Source organism: Pseudonaja textilis, chromosome Z, assembly GCF_049901715.1.
Source record: "Pseudonaja textilis isolate UNSWEBS1 chromosome Z, rPseTex1.2, whole genome shotgun sequence".
In the NCBI taxonomy this organism is placed as follows: domain Eukaryota; kingdom Metazoa; phylum Chordata; class Lepidosauria; order Squamata; family Elapidae; genus Pseudonaja; species Pseudonaja textilis.
Window position 1 is genome coordinate 33,845,542 of NC_142008.1, and position 22,544 is coordinate 33,868,085.

At 34.5% G+C, this 22,544-nt stretch overlaps 1 protein-coding gene and 1 long non-coding RNA gene across 3 annotated transcripts in view; one reads left to right on the forward strand and one right to left on the reverse strand.

Annotated features, from left to right (window-relative positions):
- Nucleotides 1-17,183, reverse strand: part of MEOX2 (mesenchyme homeobox 2) — a 55,397-nt gene extending 38,214 nt beyond the window's left edge. Inside the window, exon 1 of the mRNA XM_026706361.2 lies at nucleotides 16,194-17,183. Coding sequence (XP_026562146.1) covers nucleotides 16,194-16,740 — 547 coding nt within the window. The 5' untranslated portion in view covers nucleotides 16,741-17,183. The remainder of the gene's footprint in view (nucleotides 1-16,193) is intronic.
- Nucleotides 1-22,544, forward strand: part of LOC148123964 (uncharacterized) — a 90,914-nt gene that overhangs the window by 19,887 nt on the left and 48,483 nt on the right. The gene's annotated exons all lie outside the window — the stretch shown is intronic.

A 22,544-nucleotide genomic window follows, 5' to 3' on the forward strand; every position in this document is an offset into this window, starting at 1 on the left:
AAGATGTTTAATTTTTCTAAGTTACTACATGCCATGCCTCTGGATATGTGCCCAGGATCTGTAATTAAGATTTAGTATAGGTTGGCTTCATTTTTAAACACACATCTGGAAATAAAGCCACAGATGCTGAAAAAGTTCCTACTGATAAAAAGAACAACATAGGTCTTCCTGGCAACACCACCATGTCTGAGGTCTGCTTAGAGTTTTTTCCCTAGTTTTTCATTCAGTTCATCTTTCAGTGTTGGAGTGCTAAGCCAGGGCTGTACAACTTAACCTAGGATCATTTGAAGTTATTACACCAACAACAGCTTATTTCTAAAATTTATTGATTGCCCCAAAATAAATTGCTCTTAAAAAGATACAAGATGATACGAGGAACATAGACACAACTCAGTCCAAGAAGAAATTGTGTTGGGGGAGTTACTGGCAGACCTACTCAACCTGTCAAGACCTCCATAAACAACCTGCATCATTTCTTAAATACACAGGATAATTTCACAGTGCTGAAAAAATATGTGTTCGACACTCTAGTTGCAATCTATTTCCACCTCCTTAATACCTCCTTAAATCAAACACATATTTTCATAGAACTTATACACAGCCATTGTGACTTCTTTTGAAAAATATTCAACCCGCAGGAAACTATATACTGCTCACCACCACCTTCCTATCGATATTTGCACTTCTTAAAATCTTCCCATCTATTTTACCATCTGTATTAAAATTCAACAGTACCAAATTCATACATTCATCCATTTTCTCTATTTTGCTACAATAATATATAACTGGTAATTAATCACTCTTTTATCTTGTCAATCACAGCTACACTGATCTTTAAGGTATTAATTTTTGGATCCATACTCTTACTGTATCACACAATCAAGAACCACTGTCAACTAACCTCACTGAATTTCTGGTTGAGAAAAGCATACATATCTTCTTATCTTTATCCAATTCACCTGTAACACTACATTAACTCCTTAAGTTATCCATATTTACATAGATTCCATAGTAGTGCAGTGGTTAGAATGCAGTATTGCAGGCTAACTCTGCCAACTGCCAGCAGTTTAATCTGACTGGCTCAGGAGAAAAAACATTTAAGACTAAAAACAAGCAAAATAAAATTTAAAACATCCACAAATAGTTATTTAAATTGAATAAATTTGTTGTACATAAATAGAAACAAAATAAATGCGAACAAGTTAATTAAAAACAATAAAACTAACTTTTATGTAACTGGATTTAAAGGTGAAATTTTCTTAAGAAACGTCCTCCAAGTGCTTGTTTCAAATATTTTTTCATTATTTATATATTTGTTGCTCCAAAATTTTGATCCATAGATGATCTAATTATGCTACAATTATTCTATGCACTCTCATTCTTCTCCACAGAGAAACTGGCATCTGAAAGGAAAATGTTACAGTAGCCCAAAGGATATAAAATGTGTAAAGGACAAGCAATTGTATCACTACAATCAAAGAATCAATTCCCAAATGTTTGCATGCATGGAACTCTCTATATGCAATGCTTATTATGCTTTTTAAAAATAACTTTGTGAGTGAAATAGATGATCTGCTGAATTTAAAGTTACAGTATGACAAATGGAAAAGAAGTATATAGCAAAAGTAATGTGCAGTTCATCATAATTAATGGATTGTAATTGACAGAAAAATTGATAAAAATCAAATACATCTTAAACTTCCATTTTAAAAAGGAAATGTGAATTTTCCCTTAAAATGAAGTTGAATGGAATGCCAAATGCGCTGCCTTTTATTTAAAAAATAATATTCTAATGTTCTTAGTATTATTCTGATTATTACAGATGATTCTAGTGTAAGATCTATAGAATTATTCCATTTCCACACCAAATAGCATAAAACTAAAGTATTAGTTTTGGAAATATAGAAAAAGAAGACTAAGATATTAATTTTTCTAGGAATCCATAACTACTTTCACTAGGATCCTGGGTAAGAAAACTTTTGGTTAAACAATTCAAGATTTTTTCACAGTTATCCTATCCAAAATTATAGAAGTGTTAGTGTTTGCTAAGAAACTGTAAACAGAAAATGAACACATTTGGGTTTACACAAAACTAAAACTGACTCTTCCATTACTGTAGTTAAGTGGCCAATTCTCATGCAGTTTATACAGTATAATGTTAAGTGTTTAAGTAGGCTTTAATTTTTTTCTTCCTTCCTGCAAAAGGTGATTTAGTTGTTACATAAATAAATCTGCCAAGAACATGCTTCAAAACTTCTAAAAGATCTTTTTTATACTTCCTGAGAGGTACACCTGTCCTTGTTTAGATTTCTTTGCTTCCGTTTCTACATTTATTTTCAAATCAATTTAAAGAGGTATGAAAATAGTAATCTAAATGATTATTCATATTTGTAAATGCCCATAGCAAGATTAGCAATGCTTGACAGAAATAAAAATAAATGTAAAAGAACAAAGACACTTAAAATAGATACACTAACATCCTGAGCAAATGCCAAAGAAATGAAATCATATGCTAAACCATTCAGCAATGTTATACAGTAAGCATTTTCAGACTTCTCCACCTAATAACTTCAGCTGAAATATTATTCTAATTAAATGCCTTTTTGAAATATCAAATACCTTTAATTATATAAATATTTTAAACTGCTATTCACCTGGCAAGATGCATTATTTAATTATATTCTTATATATATGAAATTCATGTGAATTTATTTCCTACTAATAATATCAACATATAGTAAAACTCACTTAACACCAGAAATTTTGGGCTCAATAGTGGTCATAAGCTGAGGACTACCTGTATTTTGAAAGGTAGGAAATTGTGTTTCAGTTTGTGCAATTTAAAGTGGAGACTAAAGGAGCTATCTTGACCCAAAGTTCTAAACACAAAAAATAAATGAAACATTAGAAAACTTCAGAGACTGTGTTTAAGAAGTAATAGAAAAACAAATTCCTTTTAAAATGCAAGGACATTAATATAATGGGGGAAAAATATGAATAATAGTAGGTTTCGTTTCAGTGCGATGACACCCATTTTATCCCATACAACTCTCAACCGCTTAGACTAGAATTTTACATAAATATAAATATAAGTAAATCTCACGGAAGTTGACAAAACTTACAAACATATAGATAAGAAAACATTAACTTTTTAATCTGTTCATTTACTTCTAATCACCCAAGCACAAAGCTTATACTGTATTGCTAACCATGGGACTTTTTATTTCAGGAGTAATATGTGTGGTGTATTTTACAAAGTTTAGTTTTGACATCTTAAAAATATTACAGAATTTTAGAAGGGCATCTGTTAAAATATGGAGATATTCTGGGTTGTCCACCTATTTGTAATGGGATACATATTTCACTGAAGAACTACATTTCATGTGTTGTGGTAAAAAAAAGACAAGCAGTTTTCAATTTTCTTGCTGTTTACCTTCCACATTTGTGCAATAACATATATCAAAAGGAAAAACCAACCCTCCAATTATTTTTACAATTTTAATTTTGCAAAGAACTGAAAGTTCCACCATACTGAGTGAAGGCAGTAATATTTTGTACTTTATTTTATCCATTGATTGTTACCAGATCAATGAAGTAATTTAAACAGTTATATATTCTCTAGATTAAAAAAAAACACTATACAACCTTTCTTTACAATAATCAAAATTCTGTGCCAACAAGAAAGCTGTAACCTTAAAAAGTTAATTAAATACATTTTATATGCTTTTTTGAGTCCAGTTTCACTCACCAAATGTATACATCCCATAAGTAGGGGAATAAAGAATTACAACACATTTACAAAATTCATATTTACTTCAACCTCCTAAACCAGGACTGTAGAAAGGAAGAGAATAGACTGGTAGCTTTAAAATAATTGTGGCCCACAAAGGAAAAGCTGGCTTGTCAATCAGGTATTTGGCAGCTAGAGCACAGCAGCAGCAATGGAGCTATCAGTAAAAACTTGAGATGTTGGGGGGGCCTTGCAAGTGGAAGTAGTGGCAGAAATCTAAGCTGCTGTGACAGACCCTTTATTATGGAAGCAACATTTGGTGGCAATGGATTATTTTTCAAAAAATGTGAACCTCATGTCATTAATAAGCCAAATGTTGCATAGGCCTTTCCTGTACACTTTTAATTCTAGCTAAAGGCTTTTAAGACTAAAACCTTAGCTTTCCCTCCCTTTTCTTTTTAGGACTGAAATCTGACTGAAATACAATTGGTTAATCACTATTTTGACCTTTGTTCCACAATTATATGCCTGAGTTTTTAGTGACAAGAAAACATAATCCAGTTTACTTTTCTCAAGATTCATATAGGCATGCAAAAACATATTTAATTTTCATATAGGCAGCAATATCGAAAAATTAAAGCTTCAGAACAAATAACCTATATGTCAAATTCGTGGTGATACAACTAATGAAAATTAAGGCAAGGGAAACATTCAGCTTCGTAAAATAACTTTTCAAGGAAGGAATTAAATTGTTCCACCTTTTTATATAACACAGAGTGTGCATTACATATACACATGATGATGACGATGATTCAGAGATTAATAATGCATTGTTCCAAAATAGCTGTTTGGGCTTTTTCAGTTGTCTTAGGGGCAGTTGGGGCAGTTGTCTTATTAGATGTGACTAGCTAGCTACATTTTCTTTTCTTATCTCTTTCCAATTTTAAATTTTACGTATTTATATCAGACTGACTTTATTTTATCCATTTTGAAAATCCTACCATTAATGTCTTTTACTAATCAGCTTTGCTTTCAGCATCCAAGGGCATTGAGCTTTTTTTCAGTTCCCTTTGTGTGGAAATCCTCCACACTATCCAACAGGTGTGAGCATAGGAAGATTCTTTTAGCTGAACCTCATTTCTACTTTCTGACTATTTTATCTCAATAGCTGAATCAAAGTGGCTTCTGAGTTTCCTGGAAGCTCTCTGCTTCAAAGAGACAAATAGTGATTTGTTTATTTCAAAGGAAATTGAGGCCAGTCAGTGATGACAGATTTATTAGTTATGTGAACATCTCTCTCACACACACAGTCATGGTGGACGGGATAGATTCTGAGCAGAAATTCATAATAAAAGATGAGGGTTTGCATTACTAAATTCAGAATTCTTATTCTCATTCAGAATTTTCAGAATTTTACACAACATAATACAATAAATGCTGAAAATCAGACTTTAAGGTTATTCTTTTATAATTGGATCTATTTCACATATCAGTGAATGTTATATTAAGTTATCATGGTTTAGTTAAAAACTAACAACAAGCAACTCTCTGATCATTTTAGGAATTAAAATGCTCAAAATAATTTGAAAATTCACAGTTACAAGGAGCAGGCTTAGTTTATAATTTATTAAAATATTATCGGTAATTCCTATTGCTTACAGAATTGTAAAGGAGAATGTTACAAAGAACAATCTATTCATCATGATATGAAAATTCATAGATAAATAAACACTGTGGATGATCAGACAGACTACAAAAATAAAAATAGCTGCTGCTCTTAAACATAAAATAAAGGTATATTATAAGACAGCACAAATCCTTTTTTAGTGAAGAAAATCTGAGTTTATACAACTAGCACAGCCTGCCAGTAAGCAGAAAGCATAATGACTATTCTAATAGCCGTATCACTGGAAAAAGGCAAAGGAATCATAGCAGCATCAGCAAGTTTGGCTAACTGCTGATTTTCCATTATATGTTTCATTATATGAAAGATTTGATTGCAGCAAGCAGTGAAATCCAATCAGGAAATAATCTTTGATCCAGATTAATTTTGATTTAAAATCCAACGTCTCAGCCAAACATCTGTAAAACTGGTCACTTGGAAAATATATGTTACTTTCATCAGAAAAAAAATAGTCTTGACTCATATCTATAGACAGAATTAATTGAAGAGTATCAGCATATTGCACAGATAGAAATCCACTAGACTTAACATTCAAATATGCTTCTACCTAGTTTTTTTCTTGTTCCTTCAACTCAACATTTACTCCTGCTGACTGCCTGTCCCTGCGGTTTTTCAGGCTATGTTTCCAGAAGTGGTTTGCCTTCTTCCTAGGACAGAGGGAGAATGACCTACCCAAGGTTACTTAGCTAATTGTGTGCTGAAGGCAGACCTAGAACTCTGGTTTTCCTACTTGGCTCAGTGCTTTAAGCATTAAAGCACTTTAAGCAGTAAACTGACTCTCCCCCTGGTCTTAAAAAGGCCTAAGATTTGCCTGGTTTCTCTGACTGCTAGGAATATCATAAACTTCAATTTTAGTACTGCAGATTTTGTTTAGAGATGACTCTTCATGATCATATTTGTGATTCATTAAAGACAGATAACTATAAGAATAAACAATCTAAGTGTCTTGAACAGCAAAGTTAAGTTGGAACATGAAGGGTGCTAGTTTGGTTGTTTTTTAGGCCAAAAAACTCTGCCAGTAATCAGAATATTTTCAAAACATTTATTAAACTTTACTTTATTAGGGCAAGCCAAATAACAGAAAAATGTGCAAGTGACAGATATACTGGTCAGATACAAACAACCGGATCCATATAAGAAGAGTTCAATAATCTGTTTTATTATTCAATAGGAATAATAGATAGGAATCTTCTCAGACTGGCAATTTGCAGCTAGGTAAGTCTAGATAAGGTTCAACTATACTCAAGGGGGAAGATCGAAATTAATCCTCTTATGCCCACATAGGGTTTCCAGACTAATTCCCCATTTTTAAAGTCCTCTCCTGATTCTCTCAATCTCTTTCTAATATCAACTAAGGTTATGATCTTGATTTTCATTTGACTTTTGTTAACAGCATTTTTTGGGATTCAGCTAGCTTCTGGTTTTCTATTTGAAGACTAAATGTGAGAAGTAGATGTTCAGTTCTATAAACAATCATAGTCATTTACTCTAAATTCAACCATGAAATTTAAAATCTTAGGAACCCTTCACTGTTGTGACTGTAGACAACCACAATAGCAGCTAGAAGCTATCAAATGTACTGAATTGATTTAATGGGCCAGGCTAAAAGAATCTGACATAAATATTGAATTGAAATGGTATTATTTCAGCTTGCCTGATTTCTTAAAGATAAGACAAAAAAACAAAATGGCCAAAGCTGCTACTTGTAATTTTGGCAGAGATCTTTTCCATTCATTAGACTATAAATATTTAAGTAATTACTTAAATTCCACTCTCCTTTGTTTTTTAAAACAATTTTCTCAATAATTTAATATAAAGAAGTGAATACAAACACTATCACAAAAAACAATATTTCAGTAGAATGGTATTTCAGATATTGCTGGACATTTATTCTTTCCTGCTTAATATCCAAAGGAAAATTTAATGCATACATAGGTGCAGTTACAAGTCTTCCAAAATAAGTATTTCAGAGGTGCACCGATATGTTAATATAAACAGCCTATGTACGTCTCACTTGGCAAATGATGGGATTAGAAAATAGGAGTCTGGACAGGCTGAAAATCAACATGTAACTAGAAGGCCACTGAACGTCTATTAAGGGACAGCAACAAATAAGAAACAGTGCAATCTATAGAGTTGAGTTTAAGAGAGTTTAAGAAAGGGAAGTGCATAAAGCAAACAATGGCTTAAAAATAAAGTTAAGGTGGTAAATAAGATTGTAATTAATAATAATTAGTAAATACATATGGTTTGAATGGAGTAATATTTAAGGTTTTTTTCTTTACTTGGTACTTTTCATATGGACAAGATTCCTGCAGATCTTAAACAACTGTGAAATCCTTTTATTGTCTTTGAATAATATCATGATCCTAGGCTGATACTCATAAGATTATTATTTTATTTCACAAAAGTGCCATGAAATTTGGCTTTTTATAACTAAGATTAATTTAGCATTCATAAAAATTAAGTGATTTATACATGGCTAGAGGCAGGTTAGCTTGGACAAAAAGCTGTAAAAATATCGCCAAAGGAATTGTGCACATGCAACTCAATCATGACACCTATTTTCCTTCATTTCATTCCTAAAACAGAAGTCTTTGGAACTGTGTCTTTATTTTTTACGAAATTGTGTGGTGAATTTCTGAAATGGGAGGAGGCCGAAAATGCCTTTGGGATTAGTAGTAGACCAGCCAATATTTAATTTATATGCTCATTTCAGCTAAACCTTAAAACCATGGGAGTCTCCATTACTTAAATCCAATTGACTGGAGTTTACAATGCAATATATTCTGAGGCACACACGAAAGTATGTCACTTCTATCAAGGCTTTAAAACAAAAGCCAGGATTTCATGGAGTACAACAAAGGAAAGTGTTATATTAATTTCCACTTTATTGTTCAGAAAATTAAACAGTTTACTTATATTTTGCTTTATTAAATGTCTTTGTAGCCAGTCTTGTGGGGATCCTATAAGCTAACCCCTATTTGGAAAGGAAATCTTTCAGCTCGTGGAGTTGGAAAAGTGACTGGAGTTTAAAAGGACAGTAATAGAAGGTATAAGTAAATTAGTTCTACATTATTCATAAGAAAGCTGCATAGACATGTGTTTCTATTGTCATCTTTTTAATGGAATAAATGCAAATAAATAATGAAGAAGTAATAAGAATTATGGATCAGAAACCTCACAAAAAGAATTTCATGGAATAGAGGAGTGAAGAAAAGAATCAGGCTATATTTTGATCTTGACAACATTCTCAAAAGTATAGTGAAACTTGGAAGTAAAAAGTTTTTAATTTCTTTCTTTGGAAAGACTTTGGAAGACTTTTCCCATTTTGTTTTTAAAGTAATCAAAAAGCTCTTCTATTGCCATTGTAAATATTTACAATTAATATTTTGTAAATAATAAGACTGCATTTTCAGCAGTTATTAATTTTAAGCCACTTGTTTGCTTTACATTGGAATGATGGACAGTTGCAGAAAATGCCTTTTTAAACCTTCTCCCTCCTTTCTGAGAAGACTTTTATAATGTTTACAATTACATATAAAACATATGAAAATTAATCTTTAGTGGATGTCATTTAAATAACAGGATGACATCAGCAATATGCAGGATAGGTATCAACTCTATTATTTTAAATATTTATTATTTAATTATTGTTATTCAAAATAAGATTAAGAGGCTGCATAGTCCCAATTTGGATAGGGAAGGGAGAAAGAGATTCATGGTAACCAGATCCTAGCACCTTTCAGGATATATCTAATAGGTTACAGTATTAATTTGTCAAGACTCTATCTATTAGTTGCAAGCAAATAAAGGACCAAAAATAATTGGAACTCAGTGGTTTTCGTCTCTGGTCTTGGACCTGACATATAGCCACACAAGAACATATTACGATATAATAGACTAACAGTTGAAATGAGAACCAGGGATTCCAGGTTAGAGGTGGTGGTTATCTGCTTGGCTTCAAGACCATACCATACCATACCATATCCATTATTTCAGAAAGACAGGAGCAGAAGTCTGGTAGTGTTAATCATCTCTTGTATGTGTGAGTGAGTGTTGGTGTAGAATATATGGCTTTATTCTTGGTCTAAAATTAAATTTCTAATCTAGTCAAGCTGTGATCTTCCTGCCAAGTCTGGCTAAGGTGTTAAGTTAAATTGCCAAGGGTTGGAAGATCTGTAATTTTTTGCCAAATCATGTTTGGAAAAGGTTGTCAACATGACTTTCTCCTCTGTGCTAAAGAAGAGGAAAGACTTTAGGTTACTGCACTGACTTTTGTAAAACAGAATCATTCACACTTTTCATGGCACACAGGTTATGTAATTAAAATTTACCACTGACTTTAATGCATAATTATTTGTGTAAAAAGAAAACAAACTGTGTCTTGAATTAGTGTATATTTTATTAAGTTGAATTTTGTGGCACATGTTTTTATAGTTCCAATGTAAAATAGAGAGCTTCATTTAAAAGGTATGTCAACAAAAGGAGTGAAGAAGAGTGATTCTGTAGAATGATTTCCAAGTTATCTACTTAATAAATGTTTACTTCCCTAATGGTCAAAGTTATGTTCTGCTTTATTCCATTACAAATAATAAAATAGGTTAATACACTATTTACAATAAGATAACTCTGAAATTAGCTCCAATAAAATAATTTTCAAGAAAGTTTACATAGCCTTCTAAAAAGCAAATATATACTATGAAAGTAAAATCATTTGCAGGGTGGTAGTTGTATATTTTGAATGCCACAGAACTGAATAAAATTCAAGAATAGTTGATAATAAACACTAACAAGATCATAAGACTCAGAGAAGAGGAAAGGAGAGGGGATGGGAGGGAGAGGGAGAGGAGAAGAGACAAGACAAGACAAGATAAAGAAAGGAAAGGAAAGGAAAGGAAAGGCAAAAGAAGAGACGCTGTAATTGTGTCTTGTTTAGAATCCAAAAAAACTGTATATATTGCTACAATATTTTAAAAGAATCTATTCCTCTATCAATTTCAGCTATACAATTGAAAAACTACACTTGGCCTTGATCTTGTTAAGAAATTTTCCTATATCCAGGTCTTTTGGAATATATTTATAATACATTTACATTTTTTTCACTGGGATTTAATAATTATAATAAAAAACTACAACCTGTTTTTAATTGACTTATAATTTTTATGAGTGGGAGTAGCTGATTATAAACTGAAACAATAAATACTAAAGTGCACATGGTTCAATCCATGATATCAAATAAATTCCAGTGATTCTTAAAATTAAACTTTCCATTTTAAAGCTAAGTTCCTGGGAGGAAGCTAACTTTCTTTTCAATAAGTGAAACAAATAATTAACATTTGTTTCCTTTTTCATTAAGCTTAAAATTAGCTGCCTGCAGAAGGGACTCACTTTTATCTATTCGGATTCTTTAAAATAAATCTGAAATCATCTTTATTTTAAATTGATTAATATAAAATTACATTTTGCCCCAAGCAGACTACACATTATTGTCATAGCAATTATGATTCAAAAATATGATACTATACCCCCCCGCTCTCCTTCTTCCCCCCTTCCTCCCCTTCCCCATGAACAGGAAGCTTTGAACTCTAATAAGGCAACACCCAGCACCACATGGAAAACTGTATTTTAATTTGGAGGGACTTCAGAAGCAGCTTGTATTTAATGCTGCTGTCTACCATTTAAACAAATGGAATAAAAATATATATATTAGGGCTTGTACTGCCAATATTAACCAGGAACCAAATGCTCAACTTAAATGACCAAAACATTTCCTATGGAAATTTTTCCCTGTTTCAATAGAGGAGGATTTCCCATGTCCTAACAAAAGTTCAAAAGCAATTCACCGTGCAGCATGCTTATTAAGAAATAGGAACCCCACATCCCAATAGGCATCATTAGACATGCTGATAATGAAACCTAGTATCGTTAACAAATTAACTCTCTCCAAAAGAAAATCACAAAGAATTCTATTTGCTTGTTTACACTTAGCAGTATGCTGAAAGGTTTAAGAACTTTGATGAATCAGTTATAGTGCTCCTTTTGAAAAGATATATAGGTCATTTTTCTTACTGAAATGTTTTGGAGAGTAATTAGAAGTTACTAAAAGCAATGAATTCATATTGTTAGCACACATTTATCAAATCATTTTCTCCGACATGGATATCATTGAATGTACATGATTTTTTCAAAGGCATTTCTTAGAAAGTACACTAAATATTTACAAAATAATCCATCAAACATTACTCCTGGACAATCTCTCTATGCATTGGGGTAACATAGGACTACTATATTAGGGCTACTTCAATATAAAAAAACTATACATCAATTGTACTAACACAGAATTACAAAATTATAACCCATTTATCTGAAGTGTTAAAGCACGTAAACTCTGTCTCTGATGTTTAAATATGGGACAGAAATGCATACTACAATAGGACTCAGAATTTTAGAAAAACTTTATTTTCTCAATTTTTTGAAAAAAATTAAAACATATATCTAGAAATATATCTAGTTTTTTTTAATTTTGTGATCTATGGACAGATCATTAAATATTTTAGCAAGTAATCTAAAATAAATGCTAAAATCTTTTAACCTTTCAATCATCATTTTGTTAAACCGACGTATTTGCCTCTTGAACTTAATTGGCCTTATAAACTTTCATTAAAATTGGGGCTGCAGGATCAGAGCTTTTTAATTGCCTTTGTGGCTTAATATAAACTGTAGCATCACATGAAAAGAAGATAAGAACATATCAGCCCAAGAAAATAATGAAGATGAACATATACTACATAATATTTTGGAATTCTAATTACAGAGTCAATGGTGGAAAAATAAAGAGGAGAAGATATATATCTCTGTCTCTCTCTCTCCCTCTCTCTCATCTCTCTCTCTCTCATCATCTAATTTCCTATTTCTTAACCAAACATCTCCCTTGTCAGTTTTACTAGAATTAAATTCATTTGTGATATTTAAGATTTTATTATAAATATTACACAATATTTCCTGGAACAAAAAATTGAAATTGTAGGCAATATGCGTCACTTAAAATGAATGATGGTGGGCTTTTTTTTTTTTTTTTTTTGCTTATGTTGCATTATTTTAGAGAAAGTGGGTATATTTTGTCGGAATAAGCTTTTGGCAACAAAATACAAGGAATGGCCTGTTACTTTTGATTACTATATTATCTACTGTGATATCATACTCTGCTTTACTGGGTTTCTATTATGTTTTATTATATTATTGTCCATGGAACATCGGTATAAGACAGAGTAAAAATGATATTTGTTCAGCTTTCTGTGAATTTTTTTCTGATGCAGAAGTATAATTAGAGATCCCTGGCTTCTAAGGTAACACCTTTGGATGTTTGCTTTCAATATCAGTCATCAGCCCAGGACTATACTTAGGGAAAAGGCTTGCTTGAAAGAATAAACAGCATCAGAAGCAGCTCAAGGCATCTCCAGACTGAAGCTATCACATCTGAGCTACCAAAATCTCAAGTAAATAAAAGCAAAGAGAATTGTCTGTTTCTCTTTGGTATTATCTCCTGGTACCTAGTCTCCACCCTTGGTCAGGTAGTCCTTGACTTATGAGCACAACTGAGCCCAAAATTTATGTTGCTAAGTGAGAAATTTGTTAGGTCAGTTTTGCCCCATTTTACGACTTTTCTTGCCACATTTGTGAAATGAATTATTGCAGTTGATAAGTTAGTAACATAGTTGTTAAGTGAATCTGACTTCCCCATTGACTTTGCTTCTCAGAAAGTCTCAAAAGGGGATCACATGACCCCAGAACAAGGCAACGTCATAAATATGAACCAGTTATCAAGCATCTGAATGTAAATCACATGACCATGGAGATGCTGCAACAATCATAAGTGCAAAAAATAGTCTTAAGTCAATTTTTCAGTGCCGTTGTAACTTCAAACAGTCCCTAAACTAACTGTTGTAAGTTGAGAACTATCTGTATATACTGAGGCTATCTGCCATTACTTACCTGAAGCCTCTTTCCATTTTTGCTCCACCCACAAACTACAATATCACCCTGTGCAACTACCTAGATTTCTGAATGGGATCATGTTGACCCTACAGGAAAATAAATAAGATTTTTTGTTTAAGATCCTGCATCTAAAAGCAACAGTGAGGTTGCCAGACCTGCCAGTGTTTTAGCAAAGCACAAACACATTGCCATTTATATTGTATGTATTCCATAAATAATTCAACACCAGAGATTATTATAGTGCAGAAATAACTAAAGAATGTTTTCCCTATTGTTTCCTCTCAACAACTGTAAATAAATAATTATTAAGTATCTTGTGAAACTCTTTCTTGATTTATGTTATAAAAGTTTTTTTTAATTAATGCACTCTTATGTATCTCTGATGGCTTTTCATCTTTTATTTTAAATATAGTATGTAAATATAAGAAATGATAATATACAAATATGGTAAACATTATACATCTCCATAAAAATATCCAAATATGTAAATAAATATAATCTATTTATTACATGTAGAAATATTTGGCCTATGAAAATATATGGGTCTGATTATCTTAAATTTGATATTTTCAATCCATATATTGAAAATATATGGAAAATACATATATTGAAAATACTTTTCTAAAGTTTATAGTGAGTGTATTTTATCCTGTATAAGAAAGATTAAAGATAGATAGATAGATATACCTATTAATGCCAACTGATATTATAAATTTATATCGGCAGGTTAATCACACTGAATTTTTCTTTGTAAAACATGAACATAAAACTATAATTAAGACTAGTTACCAATCAAAGTTTTATAGAATTGTGTTCTTATATTTAATTTAACATATCATACAGAAAACTAATGTAATTAACTTTTAATTATTTAGATATACAATCTTTTTAGATACCTAGATAATATTTATGAAGATTTCCTTTTATTATTATATAGCACTTTTCCTACATACTGCATTATATAACATTATTATCCTTAGAAGTCAACCAACATTATGCCTCTAGAATATTATAATTACTTTTATTTGATTCATAATTATTATAATTCAAATAAATTCTAATTTATATGTCTTTCAAATCTTTAGCCTGCGGCTTTATTTTGTCAATTACTAGGCAACAATTATACTAAAATTTAAAAAGTTGGTATAATTCTAGTTTTCTACATCTAATTAACACAGAAAATAGTTGAATTCTATTCTAAATTGAACAAATTCAAAAAGCCACCAATTTTTTTTTTAAAGAAAAGAATTTTCAATTAAAGAGTTACCTTCCTTCTTATTTTTACTCATAAGTAGAAATCCTTCAGATTTCTGTCTAAACTCAGCTTTATACCATCCTATTGTGTGTGTGTGAAGATGTGTGTGCATGTATACAAATCTATTTCTTACCTTTAGCAGTGTTATAATGAAACATCCTTCATCCAGGACTGCCTGAAGTTTTCTTACCCATTTAACCATTTTTATAGAAAAGTATATTTTGTAACATAGTTTTTTAAATGCAATTCAAATCAGCTTTTCAGTTTGTCTTCCTAAACTACAAGACAGAGTACAACAAGTTTCAAAATGAGTAAAACTCAAAATATTTTGCATTAAACTGTCAAGGAAGTACATTTCTATATAACAGTCCTAAAAATTCAGATACAACTATGGATAGTTTTTCACTTTTAAATTTCAAAGTAGACCATGACTTTTATTTGATCAAAATGTGGAATTATTTTCTAAATAAATATATATACTGTAATATATGTGCACACATGGGTGCATAAACACAAACATATATACACAGACATACACACATGTATACACAGATATACACATATATAAAAACAAATCTAAACATGCATTTAATAGTACAAATATAAACCAAAAGTATCCAACTAAGGATGATAAAATAAATATAGTTAAATTACTGTGCCAGTATGCTAACTTAAGTTACATGAAATAATTATACTTAGAGAAGGAATATACAAATACTCATATTTGTACACAAACACTTTCATTTGATTATTTTTATGTACTTTTTGAGGCCTAGGCATCCATTTCTACAATTTCATTTTAAAATTAGAATAGTTTCCATATTTTTGCAATCTGTCTTCATTTTATAAGCCTAACCAAAATAAAATTACAGTAGTAGATTGTATCTTAATTCTACCAGTATCCCAGAAATTCTCTAGATGGGAAGTCCTAAAAAGAAATAGAATTTACTCCTTGACTGGGGAAATGGTACATTTTGTGACCATGAATACAGCTTTTTCCTTAGGTAAAATCTTGATAAGAAAGAAAGATATAGTTGACTTAAGGATAAACCTGAATATCGGATGCCTCCAAACTGCATTCTTTAGACAGGCTGTGATTTCACAGATTCTGCAACCTCTTAGAGCAGGAATTCAAGGATCCTAGCTCCAAAGTGTCCTAATCCATGTCCTTAAGACTTGTGACCTAACTCTATCATGAGGCATCTAGTAGCAAGTATAATCTTTTAGTTAGTGTAGTGGTAGGCCAGTGGTTAAGCCCTGGCGTGCTACAACTGGGGTCTTGTCACTACGCGAGGTATCAAGCGCTCATGCGCCGAAGGCTTCCAGAAAAAATCCAATACCGACTTCTGTTTTTTCAGAGCTGCCCGATTACCCATCCCAGGTTTTATTTTCTTCTTCTTTTTTTTCTCTCTCTCTTCCTCTCTCTCCCACTCTCTCTCTCTCTCTCTCAGAGAGGGAAAGAGAGAGGAGAGACCGGGGTGGGGGGGCTTTCCCGGACAGAAGAAACGCAAGGGAAGTGGCTTTACCTGAGCTGTCGCTTTTCCGCTTGCCCATTCTTTTCTCCGTCTCCACCGGGGACAGCGCTTGCCTGCCGTAATCTCCCGGAGCGCACGCTGCTCCTGTCGGGGTGCCGGTCCCCAAACTTGATGAATTCGAGCACAGTCCTGGGGGACTACTGGCTAGCTCCGGGGGTCCAGCCGAGTCGGGCTGAAGGCACAGGCTGTGTCTGGAGGAGGCGGACTGGGGAGGCGGTGGAGGCGGTGGCGGGGAAGCCATCTGCGGGATGTGCCAGTTTGTCTGTAGCGATTGCTGGTGCTGCTGCTGCTGCTGCTGCTGGTGATGGTGGTGGTGGTGGTGGTGGTGGTGGTGGCCCCTGTGATGCTGGCTGCCGAACATGCCCTCCTCGTTGGGGTATCCCGCTATGATGCAAGAGGAGGAGGACGCGGAGAGCTCCGGGTAGGACATGTGATCGGAGCGGCCGTGCAGGGCAAGCGCAGACTGTGAGAATGGGTGCAAGCCCTGGCCAGGGGGATGGTGAGGACTGCGTAGGCAGCCGAAAAGAGTGTGATCCATGGCATGCGGCAGGGCTCCGAACGGCCACCCCACTGCCAGCGAACGCCCGCCGGAGGATAAGGAGCGACTCGGTCCTCCCCTCTCCTCCCAGCCACCTCTAAGGCCGGTGGCTGCGCGCCGCGTCGCTCGGGTGTAATCCAGATCTCCTGCGCTTGGCTACCAATCCCGGCCTTGGCTTCGCTCGGGTGTTTCAAGAAGCGGCCGCTCGGGGCTCGCAGGCGGCGGAACAGAGGTGGTCCGTGCTAATGCTCGGAGGGGGAAGCGCCTCGCCGAAGTTATAAATACAGGAGTGTGTAACGTGAGCCGGGGGCTGGCTTAGCGGCGCGGCGCTGACCACATACGAACGCCAGCCCAACAGCCACCCCAACAACGACCTGCAGCTGCCCTCGCCCCCGATCCCAGTTCAGGCTCGCTCTTGCTTGCGAGGGGTCGGGTCAGTCCCAAGAAGCATGTAGTTGCAGGGCCTTAATAAGTTCTGGGCTAGAAACCTTTAGGGGTCCAGCCTGCCCTCACCCGTGGCCCTTCCAGCGCCGAGCTCCGCCCAACACGCCCCTCATAAGGCGCGGGCCATGAAGGCTCGGATCTTGCCTTTATGTGTGGCGCAGAAAGAGTGCAGGTAAGAAAAGCACACCTGTCACATCTGAAGCTTCCTTCTCCTCCTTTATTACCTCGTTTAGGGTAGTGATGGATGTACTAGAAGTAAGGATATTCCAGAAAGTGCAACCAGGAAAGTCTGGAAGGGCAACGTTTAGCTACCATACTTTTTAGAGCGTTTTGTGATGAACACTGCTTAAAGTATTCTTTCTGAGAAGCATGAAGGAGACGGTTTGGCTTATTCCAGATGTGAGCAAGAAACAGTGTCTGTTTTTGCTTATATTTCTTGGTATAATCCATGTCTTCTTACTAACCTACAGATCACTTTCTTGTCAATTCTCATTCATCCACCTGCAATTGTTCTTTAAGTAGTAGAGTGGTATGAAATAGGGGCGTTGGAGCTAAGGTTCTGATTGTGTCACCCAGAAAAAGGAAGAATGTATAAGTGAAAGGACCAAGTGACTCTGCAAACTGCCTGTTATTACTCTGCCCATCTTTTGCACTTATAACATCTTCACTCAGAAAGTAACAATGCTGAGAATGAAGTAAAATCTCAATTCATTTCCAACCAATCTCCAAGCCAAAGTTGAAGTCAAATTGACAGCACCCATCTATTTCAGTCTCTTTAAAGCAGCAGAAGAAAAGTTTGGACCATTGCAGCTTTCAATCATCAATGACTACATTTTAAAAGCAATTCATAGAAATGTAATAACATGATCAATCATGGTTTTCAATATATCATTCATGATGCTAAAGAGATCCTAGGTGTGTTTTGTTAGAAGGTTGCCATTTGATCATATATGTGGCAAGCTTTTTCTGAATTGAATGATTTTGAAAACAGTACTGTAATTTATCTTTTGAGATTCTACTTTATGGGAGAAAAATGAAGGAGCTTTTAAAATTCCATTGATTGGTTTAAAGTTTGAATAACAGTTTCATCTCCTAGTTTCCAATGTTAGAGATTCTTAAAAGATCATACTGGCTAATGTATTTCCTAAGATGTTCAGATTTAGCAGCTATATTTCATGGTACACCTGGAACAGAGGCAGAGATTTCTCACAAAATGTATTATATTACAATTATGATTACAGCCTCATTAGCAAGTAGATATTTTCTTGCCTCATTTTCTTTTTCTCTCTTTTCCTTGGTCACAGCTACTTTCCATGGAATCCATTGTCTAGAGTAAGCATCACTGGGTGTTGTATCTTAATAAAACTGCATAGGATTGGGCTTCTATCTAGAATTGTGTGAGTCAAAATGTATAAAAGGCTTGACAGTACAAAATGATGTTAAGAAAAATTTATTTTGTCACAGTTTACAATATAGGAACAATAATACTTAGGTTTATGTTAATACTGATTGTCAAGATTGTATAAATTATGAATATAGAGGTTCCCATGAGATAAGACAGTTCTCGGGTTTTCTCATGATGTTCAAACAGTAATTCTCAGAATGTGCCACAAATATGGAATTATATTGAATGTGCTTCATTGTAAAACAGGAACACTCACTTTCTTTCAAAATATCATACTGTATAGATTTCAAAGGAATTCATTATAAAAATTGCCACTTCCTATAAATGATTAAATTAGAAAAAAGATAACCTATTTACACTGCATTTAGTTTTCTGGATACAAATGCAATGAATGAACCAATAAACTAATTCTGATAAAGTATCATTTTACACTAGAAGATAAGTAATTTGGGCTAATTTTTGTGATAAAAAATAGTACTGAATGTTTTCTATTAAATTATACAAATGCTTTAATCGGGTTGGACCCCATCATTTGATTGCTGATGTATATCCTCTTTTTCCTCTATATTCCTGGCTCCATTCCTTGCCCCCTTAAGAAAGCTCTATAAGATGGTTGGGCTGAGTGAAAGAAGAACTAATCTACAATTTTACAGCAAGTATCTGAATTTGGACAAGCTCCAGCCCGTTAGCCCAAAAGAGACTCTGAAGCCTGTAGGGTGAAGTCATAGTCAACTAGTGGATCATGAGGGCATCAGTTTATAGGCAATTCATTCTTTTCAGGAGTGTCCATACAGATTATTTTATTAACTCTGGGTAAATTGATGGAATCTGCTTTTGTATCAAATAGAATGGCATAAACTTTGTGATATAAGATAAATTATCTTTCTATAAAATCATCCCGAGACTTCCCAAGTTCTATTCATTCCTTCAGGATGAAACTGTGTAGGCCATTGGTTCTCAATTTTGGTGACTAACAGAGGTGTGAATTCAACTACCAGCTTGCTGGTTGGGAAAGTCTGAGAGTTGATGTCCATACCTTTTTAAGTTGTCAAGATCAAGAAACCTGGTATAAACTAAACAATTGTTAAGGAGGTCTGGATCCACACATATTGTCTCTGGAAATCTCTAATAATCTGCTAAAATTTAATGAAAAGATGCAATAGATTCCATTCTTTCTGAACCCAGTTCGCAAACTGTTTACACCATTTGTTCGGGGAATCATATTCTACATTAGGCACCGCTTCTTTCTAAAGATTTGGGTGATGTATCATTAAGCAGAAAGGAAGTTCAGCTTTGAGCCTTTATTATGCTGGACCTCGTTTTGAAAGGCAAACTAGAAAGTCCACACTAGGAAAGGCTCACATGGATTGGGGGGAAATTAAGCCATTGAGGCGTGAATTCAAAAGCGGGCAAGAAGATCCAGAAAGATACAGCTTCGAGGGAAAGATGCAAACCTTTGGATATGTTGGTCGTTATGGGAAGCCCCGAAGTGCATCAACGGCGCTAGAACCGTTTCCCGCCAGATCAGTTTGATCCACTTTGAGCAGAGCCGGGAGTGTTCCAAAGGCAGGATTGGACTCCTCCTGTTTTGTCACGCCTAACAGAAATCGAAAACTCGGGCCCACCGGCGGTTTCAAAATTATTGTAAATCCCCCGAAAATACCCATGTAACAAACTGTCCTTGACAAATCAGGTGAAGCCGATGCTGCAGCGCCCGCAGTTGCGCTGGAGTCTCTCAAAGACTGATTCGAAAGCAACATCCAGGAATACAAATTGTCTCGCGTCTCTCTCTGTTTCCATTTACCCACAAAACTCTCGTCGCAAGAACACGTGCCTCATTGAAAAACTCCATTTGGCCCGGGGGGAAGCAAGCGCACGGCATCCTAAAAACCTCTTTTCCCGCCCTAACGTTCTCCGCTTTCGCTATATGCGACACCGTCCCATTTAGCGAAAAATTTATTTTGTCTCCTTTGGTGGCCGCGTTTGCATTGTTTCAGGTGTCTGGAAAAATTCAAGGGCGCTTCGAAAGAGCCAAGGGCAGCACAGCAGCTTTAGTTCATATTGGTTTAACAAAGTAACTGTTGATCAACGAAGGATCTTTTAAAGACATCGGGGTTATTTTTCCTCCCTTTAGGCACCTCCAAAAGTTTTGTTTTGATTCTTTGTTGTTCCAGATATTTATTCCCAATCCGTGAGATTTCCAGTGGTTTGCATGAAAACAGGCACCCGCGCGTCCTTTTCATCTACTATTGGAGGGGGGAACGCGTTATGAGAATTGCAAGAAGCAGTGGCTTAAACGGAAATTGAGTCTGATTTTGTGGGAAATTAGTTTTGCAGACTTTCTTTGAGAAAAAAAAACAGAAAAGTCTTGTTAAACAGATGCTCTTCAGGTTGCCCGGCTGCACTGTGATCATCTGGGGCTGGTAAGAGTTTTCTCCACTTTTGGACCCTATTTCTTATGATGTTTATAATCGTCTGAAATCACTGTTTGTGACTATTCTTTCTAGTATTTCTTTCTGAAAAAGTTACCGATGGCTATAGCTACTGAGAAATCCAGAGTTTTCTGTCCCCACCCCCCAAAAAAAGAATGTAACAACTGTGATTGAATTTTCTATGCCTTATGTTTTATCATTTCAGTTGGAAGTTCCAGTATACGTGGATGAAATGAAATGCAGCCTCCCGTATTGCTGATCTTTCTGAGGAAAACCCTTCCTTCCTTCCTTCCTTCCTTCCTTCCTTCCTTCCTTCCTTCCTTCCCATCTCATATCTATTAATAGGTAGCAGCTTTAGAGATACCTCTACTATACTGCTGTGGTATGCTCCTAAAGCTGTATTTGCCTGCAAATGTATAAACAATTAAATTTCCATCAAACTTCCATCAAAGTGAGGCTTATTTTTGAACTGATGAGAGTAAAGATGCACTGGCAATTTGAGACAACTCTCCCCTCCCCCGCTGCCATTTGGTAAAATACAAAGTTTTACCACAATTACTTTAACTTTCATTGAGATGGATTGGAGAAATAACTGGAAATCTCAAACACAAATATCGCTCTAATGTTTCAGGTGAACTAAAAATAGGATTGGCTTTAATCTCTGATTAGATGGAATGTGCCCATGATTTGGGCAAAATTCTCTTCCCTTATTTTCTATGGTTAATGTGCCTTGAAATTTCTTCCCAACCTGTTCCTGTCAATCATTCATCCTTGATGTGGGACAAGGAGCTTTGAAGGGGGGGGGGGGAATAAAAAAGCAACAAAGTTGACCATTCAGTTTGAGCCATAAAAATGCTTCAAGCCACTAAGTGAAGGGGTTACTTAAAATAGTTAATGTTCCAGATCAAAGATAAATGAAATATGCACTTTAGCACTACAGATGGAAAGGATGCTGTCATAGTTAAAAGGAATTATGCATAAGAAAAATAATAAATGGGAATGAACTAAGCTTTTAGTACTTGTGTAATGGACAGTGAAAGATACACAAAAGTAAAAGAAATTGATGAAAGCAATAGTTTTTTAATGTGTTGTGTGCATTTAGGTCTTTCATAAGCGTATCTGTCATAAGGAATGTTCTGTGTTTTAAGGGGGGTCAAATATATTTTAATTAGATGGGGTTATTTATTGTGAATCCATTAAAAAAGTTGTACAACTACAAAAAATAATTACCAAAGTATTTTTTGTTAAACAAAATAATATATAAAATTGGTTATATTGTCTTTCATAGAGTTTGTCCAATTATATAGGTGAATTACTAGATTTATAAAGTATTCGTGTATTCAGATTTTAGAATATTGTTAAATGTCAGTGCTAATCAGAATAAAATACCACGGTCTGGAATGCATTTTTATTTATTTATTATTTATATAAAAAAATTGGGTGATATTTATGAAGGAATAGTATAGACAAATCAAGTGAGTTAGTCCAAGTATCTAATTATAAATCTGCAAAATATTTAACAA